The sequence below is a fragment of the Trematomus bernacchii genome, unplaced genomic scaffold, assembly GCF_902827165.1.
Source record: "Trematomus bernacchii unplaced genomic scaffold, fTreBer1.1, whole genome shotgun sequence".
NCBI lineage: Eukaryota > Metazoa > Chordata > Actinopteri > Perciformes > Nototheniidae > Trematomus > Trematomus bernacchii.
In genome coordinates this window covers 334,008-347,535 of record NW_022987575.1, presented here as the reverse complement: position 1 = coordinate 347,535, position 13,528 = coordinate 334,008, and the positions used below count along the sequence as shown (strand labels likewise).

The 13,528-nt window shown below is 40.1% G+C and overlaps 2 protein-coding genes across 2 annotated transcripts; both read right to left on the bottom strand.

The window, feature by feature from the left end:
* Nucleotides 1-10,370: 10,370 nt before the first annotated feature.
* On the bottom strand, nucleotides 10,371-11,699 carry LOC117479729 (pyrin-like; the record flags this gene model as incomplete). The annotated part of the gene is made up of 1 exon (XM_034126823.1): nucleotides 10,371-11,699. A coding segment is annotated over one exon (966 nt), but the record flags the coding sequence as incomplete, so codon positions are not given.
* A 2-nt stretch (nucleotides 11,700-11,701) lies between these two features.
* Nucleotides 11,702-12,370, bottom strand: LOC117479728 (E3 ubiquitin/ISG15 ligase TRIM25-like; the record flags this gene model as incomplete). The annotated part of the gene is made up of 1 exon (XM_034126821.1): nucleotides 11,702-12,370. A coding segment is annotated over exon 1 (669 nt), but the record flags the coding sequence as incomplete, so codon positions are not given.
* Nucleotides 12,371-13,528: the final 1,158 nt, after the last annotated feature.

Below are 13,528 nucleotides of genomic sequence, written 5' to 3'. Positions count from 1 at the left end.
CTGTGGGGATTGTCCACAGTACTGAATGTATGTAAGTCGCTTTGGATAAAAGCGACATGTAATGTAATGTAATGTACAGATAATGTTAGACAGAGTATTTTAAGAGGATAAGGTAGACCGATGACATCAACACTAGATCCACTAGATCAGTACTCCAGCAGCAGCATTGTTACCCCTTGGAAAGTCTTTAGAGACTATCCTGGATAGCTGTTCACAACCTTCCTTCAGCACAGTGACACACCCCTGTCACTCTTGTTGGCCTCTTATGATGCTGCTGAAGTCCTTCTACTGCACCTTTTTGACTCCAATACAGGCATTTGTATATGTTTGGAGAAATTACACAATAAATGGCCCAGATGTGTACACATCGAAATCTTGTAGTGCAGGAAGAAATACACACTGGCTAAGCCTGCAGGTGATATAGGCTTTGTTTTGCAATATTTATTCAAAGGTCACTTCTTATTTAAATAAATACCTGAAATATAGATATTATCTCTTATCAAAGATAGCAGAATACATGAAAGAATGTACTCAGGACAGGAGTTTGACCTAGTATTACTCAAAAAGTACACAGTAAAAGTACTTGATTGTACTTGTGGTAGTAGTCCAAGTAGTACTGAGTCCAACAGTATCAATTTAACTAAGAACTTTTGGCAAAATACCATTTTATCTCTCACCAAAGATAGCTAAAAACATGCATTATTGTACTTGGGAAGGGAGTTTGACAGAGTATTACTCAAAAAGTACACAATAAAAGTAGGCCTACTTCATTGTATTTGTGGTAGTAGTCTAACAAGTACTGAGTCCAACAGTACCAATTTTATTAAGAACTTATGGCTAAAAAATATTTGATCTCTCATCAAATATAGCAGAAGTGGCATGCTTTTGTTCTCAGGAGGGGACTTTGAGAGAGTATTACCCAAAAAGTACACAGTAAAAGTAGCCTACTTCATTTTATTGTAGCAGTCAAACTAGGACTGAGTCAAACGGTGTCAGTTTTATTAAGAACTTAAGGTACAAATGACTTGTATTGCAAATAAAGCAGAAAAAAACATGCATTATTTTATTCTTGTACAGCGATTACCGTAAAGGCGCTATTAATTGCGCACTCAAAAATGAATAGCTGCTGATTTGACCAAGCGAACGCGAGAGACGGCTGAGTTGACCGCAGTTATGCAACAGCAACCGAAGCTGAACTGATTATCTTGACTACTTGTTGCTATCCTATTGTGGCATAAGCCGTTTTCTACAGGCACATTTTACCTTTTCATTATGATTCTACGTGATAGTCGGACATGACAACCTGTGCAGCCCATGTATTGATTCCATCTGATAGCTGCTATGTGCCTGCTCTCCACAATGATCAATAACAGTGAACGGATGGTCAAAGTAAGATACAAATAAACAGAATCACAGAAGCCTGGTAGGCAAGGCAAGGCAAGGCAGGCAAGTTTATTTATATAGCACCTTTCAACACAAGGTAATTCAAAGTGCTTTACAAAAATGGAAGACATTTAAAAATGGCATTTAAAATCAGTCATTAAAAGGAAAGATAACAAAATAAACATTAAAAGAAAAAAACACATGGATAAAAGTTAAAAGCCACAGTGCAGCCCAAGATGTGAACAGTTCAATTAAAAGCAGCGGCAAAAAGAAAAGGTCTTCAGCCTGGATTTAAAAGTAGTAAGAGTTGCAGCGGACCTGCAGGTTTCTGGGAGTTTGTTCCAGATATTCGGAGCATAATAACTGAATGCTGCTTTACCATGTTTAGTTCTGACTCTGGGGACAGAAAGCTGACCAGTCCCTGAAGACCTGAGGGTTCTGGATGGTTCATAATTTAGCAGTAGGTCAGACATGTATTTTGGGCCTAAACCATTCAAAGCTTTATAAACCAGCAACAATATTTTGAAATCTATTCTTTGACACACAGGAAGCCAGTGTAAAGACTTCAGAACAGGAGTGATGTGATCCACTTTCTTAGTGTTAGTGAGGACTCGAGCAGCGGCGTTCTGAATTAGCTGCAGCTTTCTAATAGATTTTTTAGTGAGGCCTGTAAAGACACCATTGCAGTAGTCGAGTCTACTGAAGATAAGATAAAAGCATGGACAAGTTTTTCCAAATCCTGCTGTGACATTAGTCCTTTAATCCTAGATATGTTCTTTAGGTGATAGTAGGCTGATTTAGTAACTGTTTTAATGTGACTGTTGAAACTCAGGTCAGAGTCCATGACTACACCTAGATTTCTGGCTTTATCTGTTGTTTTGAACATTGCAGACTGAAGCTCAGCGCTAACTTTTATACGTTCTGCCTTGGCTCCAAAAACCATTACCTCAGTTTTATCTTTGTTTAATTGGAGAAAGTTCTGACACATCCAGTCATTGATTTGTTCAATGCACTTACTCAGTGTTTGAATTGGAGCATAATCTCCTGGTGAAATTGTTACGTAAATTTGTGTCATCCGCATAGCTATGGTAACTTATTTTGTTGTTTTTCATTATCTGAGCCAGTGGTAGCATGTAGATGTTAAAGAGAAGAGGCCCCAAGATGGAGCCTTGAGGTACCCCACATGTCATATTTGTCAACTCAGATGTGTATTTACCTATAGAAATAAAGTTTTTTCTGTCCTTTAAGTAGGACTCAAACCAATTTAGAACTGTTGCCGAAAGTCCCACCCAGTTTTCTAGTCGGTCTAGTAATATGTTGTGGTCAACAGTGTCAAATGCAGCACTGAGATCTAATAATACTAACACTGAAGTTCTGCCACTGTCTGTGTTTAAGTGGATGTCATTGAAGACCTTTACAAGAGCAGTCTCAGTGCTGTGGTTTGGACGAAATCCTGACTGGAACACATCCAAACAGTTATTTAAATGCAAGAAGTTACTCAACTGTTGAAATACTACTTTTTCAATGATTTTACCTATAAATGGCAGGTTTGATATTGGCCTGTAATTGTTCATTACTGAGGCATCTAGATTATTCTTTTTTAAGAGCGGTTTAATGACTGCAGTTTTCAGGGCCTCTGGAAAAATACCTGAGTGAAGAGATGTGTTTACTATATGAAGTAGATCTGAGGCCATGCAAGGAAAACATCTTTGAAAAATCCTGTTGGAATAATATCAAGGCAGCAGGAGGAGGATTTCAGAAGTTGAATAATGTCCTCTAAGTTTTTACCATTAATCTGATGGAATTGTGTCATGGTGTTTGAATTGATATTAGGTGGACATAGGGACAAAACATTTGCTGTACCTGATGTAGAGGCACTGACTGCTTGTCTAATTTTCTGAATTTTGTCAGTGAAGAAGGAGGCAAAATCATTGCACGCCCTGGTGGATAGAAATTCAGAGGCTACTGACACTGGGGGGTTAGTTAGTCTGTCGACGGTAGCAAACAAGGCACGTGTGTTGTTTTTGTTTTTGGTAATGATGTCAGAGAAGAAAGACTGTCGTGCGTTTTTCAATTCCAAATTATAAAGGCCAAGTCTCTCTTTATAGATTTCAAAGTAAACCTGGAGATTTGTTTTTCGCCACCTACGTTCAGCTTTTCGACACTCTCTTTTTTCTGTTCTCACGGTCATGGCCTTTCTCCATGGAGATATTTTCTTGCTAATCACTTCCTTTACCTTAGTTGGAGCAATGGTATCTATAACATTTTTAATTTTTGAATTAAAATGATCTACTAGCTCATTTACTGAGATGTTAGCAGGGGCAAGTGTGGATGAGAAATTATGAGTAAACATTTCCCTAGTATTTTCAGTTAAATATCGCTTTGTGGTTACCTCTTTCTGAACATTTTTGTGAACAGAAATAGAGCTCTCAAAGAAAACACAGGAATGATCAGAGAGTGCAACATCAGTCACCACAACCTTTGAGATATTCAGACCCTTTGAGATAATTAAGTCCAGAGTGTGCCCCTTATTGTGCGTGGGCTCCGCCACATGCTGAGTCAGTCCATAGTTATCAAGAACACAAAACAGTTCTTTAGCCCCTCTGTCCTGGGGGTTGTCAACATGGATGTTTAAAATCACCAACAATGACTAAACGGTCAAAGTCAATACACACTATAGACAGCAGTTCAGTAAAATCATCAAAAAAGCTTGCACAGTATTTGGGTGGTCTATAGATATTTAGGAACAGAGCTCGAGAGGAGCATTTCAGCTGAAGGGCCACATATTCAAAAGAAGCAAAGTCCCCATAAGATGTCTTCCTGCATTGAATGGAATCATTGAACAAAATAGCAACTCCACCCCCTTTCTTATGCATTCTTTCCTGACTCATAAAACTAAAGTTGGGAGGGGTTGATTCGATAAGAACAGCTGCACTGTTATTTTGTTCAATCCAAGTTTCCGTTAAAAACATAAATCGAGATTGTGCTCAGTGATAAAATCATTGATTAAAAATGTTTTTCCTGCCAAAGACCTGACATTTAATAAAGCTAGTTTAAGTTTGTTAAATACACTATCAGTAAAAAAATGTGTGACAAGCTGTGGCTGACATGGAATCACTGCTAAATTTGATAACCTCACACAAACGTTTGAGCACTTCCTGTTTCTAAGCTGATTTACCGCTCTTAATCTATTACCTATCAACACAGATATCGGCAAAGCTACTGGCAGGCAGGCCCCGGCATGTACTGGAAAGAGTTGAGAGTGCCATATGCCCTTGAGCCTGGACCCAGCACATATCAGTAAAAGTTTGTTGCGTTTTGTACACACACATCCTTATCAGGCTTCGGAGACTGCAGATGCTTTCTTGAAGGGATGGGAGGTGGTTGACATAGGCACAGTGATGAAGACGGGGGAGAATGGTGCGCGTCTCTGCTTCGGTGATTTTGGTGGGCGTCGTGAGGGCGGGGGTAAAGGACATGCTGCCAACCCTGCATCTCGCCTTCATGCGGTCATCGAACTCCAGGGGGGAGGGCGAGGGTGAAAGGGTGAGCGGAGAGTAGAGAGAGCTGGGAGATGAATGAAGAGTATCCTCCAAGGCGTTGACAGGGGGGGTGACGGGCAGTGGAGACTCCTCCATTTGTGTCATAGGTCTCCCATAATCAGAACATTCCTCAGGCGGGTGCAGTGATACTTCTTCAGGGTTTTCTGCGCAATGTGTTGTGTCTTTCTCCTGTTTTGATTCCTCTTGCCGCTTGTCCTTGGCAGAGGGAACAGATTGCTGACGCAGGCAGTTGAATATGTTAGAGATAAACAATTTCACTCCTGACTTGTTCAGGCAAACTCCATCTGCCTTAAAAAGATGTCTGCGATCCCAGAAAAAGTTAAAATTGTCAATAAAATGGACAGAATGGTCAGTGCAGGCAGCTGAAAGCCACATGTTCAATGCAAACAGTCTGCTGAATCTCTCCACTCCTCTTCTGACTGGCGGTTAGAGGGCCACTGATGAACACCTCCGCATTTAGAGAGCTGACAGTTTCCAACAGACATTTAAAGTCTTCTTTCAGCGCTTCTGACTGTTGTTTCACAACATCATTTGTTCCAATATGTAGTACCACATTCTTCACAGTCGGATGTTCAGCCCCAATATGCAGGATCTTCTCAGCCAAGTCGGAGACCATATCCTTGGGAAAACAGAGTACTTTGGTGTTGTTCTTACTACACAGACCTTTTACATCTCTTACAGCAGAATCACCCACAATCAGAGTTTCAGGCCCAGCCGTTAGCTTTCCCTCTAGCCTTTTACTTTTGGAGTAGCTATTGGTCCTTACCCTGCTGTGTGAAGAGGACGGGTTATCCAGGTCATCAGAAAGAGATCTCCGGTTCTCGGTCAGCGGAGCGTATCTGTTCTGGATTGGCAAACTTGGTGGTTTAGGAGGATTGTTTGTAGTTCTCCCTTTAGCAGCTGTCCACGGCTGTTTCCTAGTATGAATAGGGGTTGAAGAGGCACTCTTCCTGGGTGATAACAATGCAGGCCAGCCGGTCGCATCACAGATTTCAGAGCGCTGGGCTCTGCCTGTTATTCGTCCTCCCAAATCCCATGGAAATGATTTACTCTTAGGCTTTGCACCCAGAGAGTTCCAGGGAGGACTACCACTTGTAGATTTATTACCCAGTACACAGCCCTCCTGTTCCTTGGAAACCTTGTAGCTGCTAACTAGCTGTGAGTTAGCATACCCTTTTCCATTATCTTGCAACACTAGTAAAGTGGTGTTATTCCCACAACATAGTCCATTCACTTCCACGTTAACTTCCAACCGTTGCATTTTCATTTCCAACACAGCCATCTTCTGTTGAAGTTTGTGGAAGTCATCTGTAGAGAACGGAGGCATTTTGCTACCAACTAGCTTAAGCTAAATAGCATGCAGTAGCCTACCAGGCTTTAGCTGTTGCTAGGCCACGCTACTGTAAGACTGAGGTCGTCGTAAAAATGTTGAAATATGGCTGAAACCCTCCGTCTATTTACGATGAATAACTGTCCCAGTGATAAGTTAATGTCCAGGAGCCGCTGCTCGAAGTTTTCAGAGAATAAGAATAGGAAAATCAGCATAAAAAGTAAGCAGAGGCAAGAGCAAGCAGAAAAGCGTCTGCACTGTAAGAAAGATAAGAGTCTAGGGTTAGTGTTGCCTGACTTTATAAAGTGTGTTTGTTTATAAGTGTGTGGTTGCGTTCTAGTCACTTTGCTCAGCGCTACTGCTTGTTACAACTTTCATTTTCCGTACTCGCCATAAACTGTTATTATGGCTCAGGTTAATCTCGCCCCCTTCCGACGTGAGCGTGGTTCTTGGTTCTTGCCGGGCAGCCAAGTGGGGTCAGCTAAGAACCGGTGTTCGGTGTTTAGAGCCGGCTCCGCTGCGGCTGAAACAGGAAGAACCAGAGCTAAATCAGGCTGAGTGTGAAACAAGCCTATTGAGTCAGTGTTGCGGTGCTGTTGCTTTGGTCTGGATCTGTGAGCTAACCACGCCCCGTCATTTGCATATAAGAAATGGAAATGTGTCATTATGAAATACAAGTCCCCTGAAATAAATAAATGTGTCATTATGAAATACAAGTCTCTTGAAATAAATAAATGTGTCATTATGAAATAACAGTCTCTTGAAATAAATAAATGTCTCATTATGAAATAAAAGTCTCTTGAAATAAATAAATGTGTCATTATGAAATAACAGTCTCTTGAATAAATAATGTGTCATTATGAAATACAAGTCCCCTGAAATAAATAAATGTGTCATTATGAAATAAAAGTCTCTTGAAATAAATAAATGTGTCATTATGAAATAACAGTCTCTTGAAATAAATAAATGTCTCATTATGAAATACAAGTCTCTTGAAATAAATAAATGTGTCATTATGAAATAACAGTCTCTTGAAATAAATAAATGTGTCATTATGAAATACAAGTCTCTTGAAATAAATAAATGTGTCATTATGAAATACAAGTCCCCTGAAATAAATAAATGTGTCATTATGAAATAAAAGTCTCTTGAAATAAATAAATGTGTCATTATGAAATAACAGTCTCTTGAAATAAATAAATGTCTCATTATGAAATAAAAGTCTCTTGAAATAAATAAATGTGTCATTATGAAATAAAAGTCCCATGAAATAAATGAATGTGTATTTAAATGTACATGTATACATATTTATTGCCTCATTTATTTATTTCAGAATTTATTTCATAGGCATATTTATATATATATATGTATTTATTTATTTATTTAATTTTGGCTTAAATGGCATTCCATACTCACTAAGTTTCACTTTTCGTTTCTGTGAAGTTGAAGCTCTCCTGTTTCAGTGCTCCTCCTCCTCAGTGTAGCTCTGTGAGTGAGGGTGTATCACTCTCTGGGGAGGACATTAACTCAGATTTGTAACAAGAGGAGTTTTGACATTATGATTACCATGTTTTTGTTTTAAACGAGAAAAAGTTACGATGGAAAACTTTTGTCACAAATAGGCCTCTGTGATTTTGAGGTTTTACAATAAAACACCTCTTTAAAATAACTAAACGCAGATAAATAGAGGTCTGTAAATTAAGTAAAAGTGTCTCAATCAGAGAGTAGCAGGTCTAAATTACCTTCCACCACTTGAATATCAATAGTGTCTGAGAAAACACATGATAATGTACATATACTGTGTATATACATCAATATATACATGATGTATTATCATCACTTTTATTTTTATTCATGACTTTGTAAATCTCAAGTTTGAACACGTAGGAAACAAGTCTGGTTTATTCCACCGATGTATGCATGTACTTCGTTTTATTATAAGTTCAATGAAACAGTTATTTATGAAAAGCGTGCATCAGGCTGCAGTGGGTTAGTTCCTCCACAAGAGGGCGGCCTCAGCTCTCTCTCATTTTCTACAGACTCTGGTTTTGGGTTCATATCATCTTCTCAAACACAACTAAACTGCACATCTTTACTTTCAATCATTTACATCCATTTGGGAACCATATCACTTCCACAAGACCTTTACATCATGCATTAATAAACAGTTTGACCAACTTCTGCAGGTCCATATTAAGAGAAGATAAGATAAGATGAGATGGACCTTTATTAATCCCCGTGGGGAAACTCAGTAGTTTAACAGCAACAGGGTAAGAATGAAAAACAGGAGATTCACACAGATGAATACGATTAAGGATAAAAATGTAAAATGATAAAATAACTATAAAATAAGAAATGAATTCAAATGAACATATACACATGGGTACATATTATTTACATGTGTGTGAAAACAGTGTGTATTTTATGTCCAGTAATTGTGCCATTGTAGAACTTGTTTTATATATAGTTGGTATACTATTTTTTGAATACTTTTATTATAAAATCTATTTTTTGGGAATAGGGAGTACATTAATCCTTGGTTTTTCTCTGGTAAGAAATATACATTCAGTCTTTTTGTATTTGTTTTATTTTACAATTATTGCTAAAATGAGTTAAACATTTCACTGTGCACATGTTTGAAATACTTCAGCAGCGTGTAAGAGCCATTTGACAATGTGTGCCCGACAATAGTAGAGAAACCACCCCCCCCCTAAAAAACCCCACCCTCCAAGGATGTGGAGCTAATGTCACCCCATCGGACCACAAACGGTGTAACTGTGTGTGTTGATGGATCCATAACATTGTGCGACCTGTTTCCATACTCAATCAATAAAGTACTTCTTATCATACATTGTGGGGACTCCAAACACTGGGTAGTCATAATAGAAACTAATTTAATACATACTTTTTTTGTAATATTGAATGTACCGTCTAATGACACCCTTTAAAGGATATGAGAGTGTGTGTGTGTGTGTGTGTGTGTGTGTGTGTGTGTGTGTGTGTGTGCGTGTGTGTGTGTGTGTGTGCGTTCTCTCAGCTCTGCAACGCCACCCCCCACGAGCTGGAGCCCATCGTGGGTCAGGCTGCAGCTCAGCAAATCCACAGCTTCTTCCACAAACCCACTGCTGCTGGAACCTGAGCTCTCAGAGTCTGGGGTCTGATTTTCTGGTTGTTTGCTTAGTAAGGACATATGAAGCTCATTTTCAGGTTCATATATGTATTTAGTGTCTCTGCTGTGACGTGTTTCTAGGCTTTAATGTTCAAAAAGGTCTTATTTCATGTTAAACCCCAATATAATTCAACATGAACCCTCCTTTATTGTAAGATCACACGATAAATAATATAATACAACTGCTACCCTGCTGCTAATTTTGTTTATTAGATTCTTTTCATTTAAACCTGTTTAACTATGGTTCTAGCCTTGAATGACCCTTTACTGTGATCAAACCAGCCTAATGGGGTCCTATATTATGGTCATTTTCAGGTTCATATATGTATTTGGTGGCTCCACTGTGACATGTTTCCATGCTTTAATGTTCAAAAAGCTCTTCGTTCTTCCCAGTCTTCTCTTATTGGTTAGCTGGCCGGCTCTGTTGTGATTTGGCAACGGCTTAGGTATGTCCCGCCCCTTATCACGTACAATGTGTTGGAGCACAAATTTAGATGCAACAAAAACCTATACAACACACTGCAGGGAAGGCAAACCCCAAAGAGCATAATAGGGTCTCCATGAAGTTTGTGATTTCAGAATGAGCTTGAAACTAAAAAACAGGCAAAACACACATTAAAGACAATCTAGATACTATCACTAATTACACTTAGATCTCATTGTGCTCCTTTGTTCCTGTAAACTGTTTCAGCAGACTGTCCAGTTATTATACACAGCGACATGATCATACACTACCTACCATCTCAGATTTAAAAGGGTATTTGAGTTCTCTGAGAATAGCTGATGGGGTTTTTAATCAGATGTTGTCATGAACACATTAACTGCTTTTTTTACTTGATTCCAAATAAATACAATAAAGTTTAATCAGAATGTATTTTTATTTCTTAAAAGAAAAGATACAATTAAAAAACTTTTGTGTTTTTCAAAAAATGCTGTTTTGCTAAATATTCATTTAAACAAGGATAAGACAAATACTGTTGTCTCTGAAACATAGACATTCATGAAAGTACAAACGCTTGTATGTCGTACGTTGGATTTTACAGTCCTGAAGGAAGTTGATACAGTTTAAAAGATTTTAAGAGATCATTTGAATCATCGCAGTTGATTGGTTTCATGTTGTTTGTAACAATGTGACACATCAAAGAAAAAAACATTAACAGAAAAGAAAATAATGTATTTTTTATAAAAAATCTGGTATAACAATGTATAGAGGGGGCATCCCCCCAAAAGACATACATTTATCACATGAAATGATAGCGAACCCCGTGTGAAACATCAAATGGTTGTTCTACTCAGTGTGATTGACAGGAGAGATGATCAGAGGGCCAGAGTTTTTACCACCATAGTTAGGACAAGGACTAAATAATGGGTTGAGTTTCTCTTTGAAGCAGCAGCCAGTGAAGGAGTAGATCAGAGCTGCAGCATCAACATCATAAAAGGAGACCAGACCCTCCTCATAATCCACAAACACCCCCACCTTCTGAGGCTGAGACTTCAGAGAGAGACGGACTGCAGGACCAGCACAAGCTTTGTACTCATTTTCATTCCTCAACACTATCACCCAGTAACCTTTCTGAGGAGACAGTGAGATCTGTCCCTTCCTGTTGATCGACTCTCTGGCCACTCCTAAATACCACTCAGTCTTCCCTTTAACCTGAACCTCGCAATAAAATCTTCCTGAAGAGAAACTCTGCTTTGCTAAGACACTAGCACAAGAATCAAATCTCTCTGGATTGTCTGGGAGATTCTTTCTCACATCACCATGTTTAACTTGTTTTCCATCATCAGACAGGATGAGATAGGGTTGTGCTGTATCAGGATCAAGAGTCACCTCCACCTCATACTGCTGGACCCTCTTCAGCTCCACCTCAGAGAGCAGCTTCTTCATCTGTTTACTGAGCGTCTCCTCCAGCTGAGTCCCAGCTCTCACCACAGTCCCCTCACATGAAGGTGGACGGACCCTGACTTCTGTCCAGTTCTTGGTGGGTGGAGCAGCGTTCAGGGACGTGAAGCTTTGGAGGAGGTGGAGCTGACCTTCAGAGCGTGAGAGCTGCTCCACCTCAGAGCTTCTCTTCTTCAGCTCAGAGATTTCCTGTTCCAGCTCTTTGATGAAGCCTTCAGCCTGTTCCTCTGTCTCTCTCTGCTTCTCTTTGATCGTGTCGATGACCTCGGCCTGGCTTCTCTCAGCAGACTCCTTCAGAGCGGTGAAGACCTGAACACCATCTGCTATCTCTCTGTCTGCTCCTTCCTTACTGAGCCATTCATCTCCTGAATCTTCAGTCGTCTCTTCTGGATCATCTGCTGAATTTCAGCCTCTGTCTTCCCCAGCTCAGCCTTCTTTCCTTCATATCCTTCTTTCAGAGGAACAACATCATGTGTCTTGTGGTCTGAAACAGTGCAGAGCATGCAGACACACACCTGGTCGGTCTTACAGAACAGCTCCAGCAGTTTATCGTGCTTCACACACATCCTGCTTCCCAGGTTCTCCTCAGGGTCGATCAGCTGATGTTTCTTCAGGCCTGCCCTTGTCAGGTGAGGCTCCAGGTGAGTCTCACAGTAGGACTCCAGACACACCAGGCAGGACTTCAGGGCCTTCAGTCTGGTTCCAGTGCAGGCGTCACAGGGAACTTCTCCTGGTTTGACAACGTGTTGCTCTGAGCGGCTGCTGCTGGCTTTCTGTTGAGCTGACTGTCTGAACTGAGCAGCCATCTCAGAGATGAAAGTGTTGACCAGCAGCTCAGGCTTTATGTTGAATACCTCTTTGCAGTTGGGACACTGACTCGGGACTTTAGTATCCCAGTGTTCAGAGATGCAGGCTTTACAGAAGTTGTGTCCACATGATGTGCTGACTGGATCAGTGAACACATCCAGACAGATGGAGCACAGAAACTGATCTTCAGTCAGCAGACAGCTGGCAGCAGACATGTCTGTAAGAACAAACAAGGTTTTAACTAAATGTAGTAGAGAATACGGTATGCATACTGGATGTAAAAAGCTGACACGAAAGTTCACGGCTTGCTTTAAGAGTTAAATACTATCCTTAATGTGTTAAACATGTAGATCATTTTACAGTGTGATTAAATGTCCTGCTATAACTCTGTGACCCATAAACAACACATGACCACAACTCAATTATATTATTTGAAAAGCCTAATCCATCAGAATATATGTAATCATAGCCTCTGATCCCTCTGATCTACCAGTCACTTAAAAGACTGAAGCATGTGGCTATTAGCTGCTTGTTAGTTATTCAAAGAGAAGGACCACATGGATGTTAGCCTCTGCAGACCATTTACATGCACAGAAACCTATAGAACACTACAGGAAAGGGAAAAACCATAAAAGAATAATAGGGCTTCTTAAAAAAATGGCCTTGAGAGGAATTCCTGAGGTTTTGAGTTTATACCTGATGTTGAAACATTGTCAATTATCAGCTTTGCTGCTTGTGGTAGAAATTCTAATTCCCTTCAGAGAAACTGATAAATGAGTCATGTAGAAAGTTTGTCTTTTGTTGTATTTAACAAAGTAAAATACGATCTAAAATGCAGGAACAGAGCAACTTCATCCTCAGAGGATAAAGAGGGTCTAATCCTACCCATAAATTCTGTTAGACATTATATAAACATTCCCACCACCACACCATAAAACCTCCCAGTCCTTAGCCATTTGCAAATCCACCTTTTGCCCTCTGAAATGTAAAACCTAAACATCAGCGACGTGCAGTCAGGGGAGTCAGAGCCTCACCTGTCATACTCCAATGTAACGGAAAAACAACTAAAGAAAAACTAAATAGTAATAATAATAAAATGTCTCCACTGATCTGTGTTGTAAGTGTGATTTCTGTATGATTCCAATCGCTTTTTATAGTCAAAATCAGCAAATTTGCCGAGCTCCGCTACAACTACATGGGAGCGATGAGGAGTGAGGCAGGGACGAGCTCTGCCTCACGTAAGCCCACAGTAACTGGCTGGAGCGCGGGCACTAATGTAGGGCGGGCACTTATTTTGTGAGCGCGCTCAAGCCCGTTACTGTGGGGTAAGGTGAGGCACAGATGAGCTCTGCCTCACCTCAGAATGCGTCACC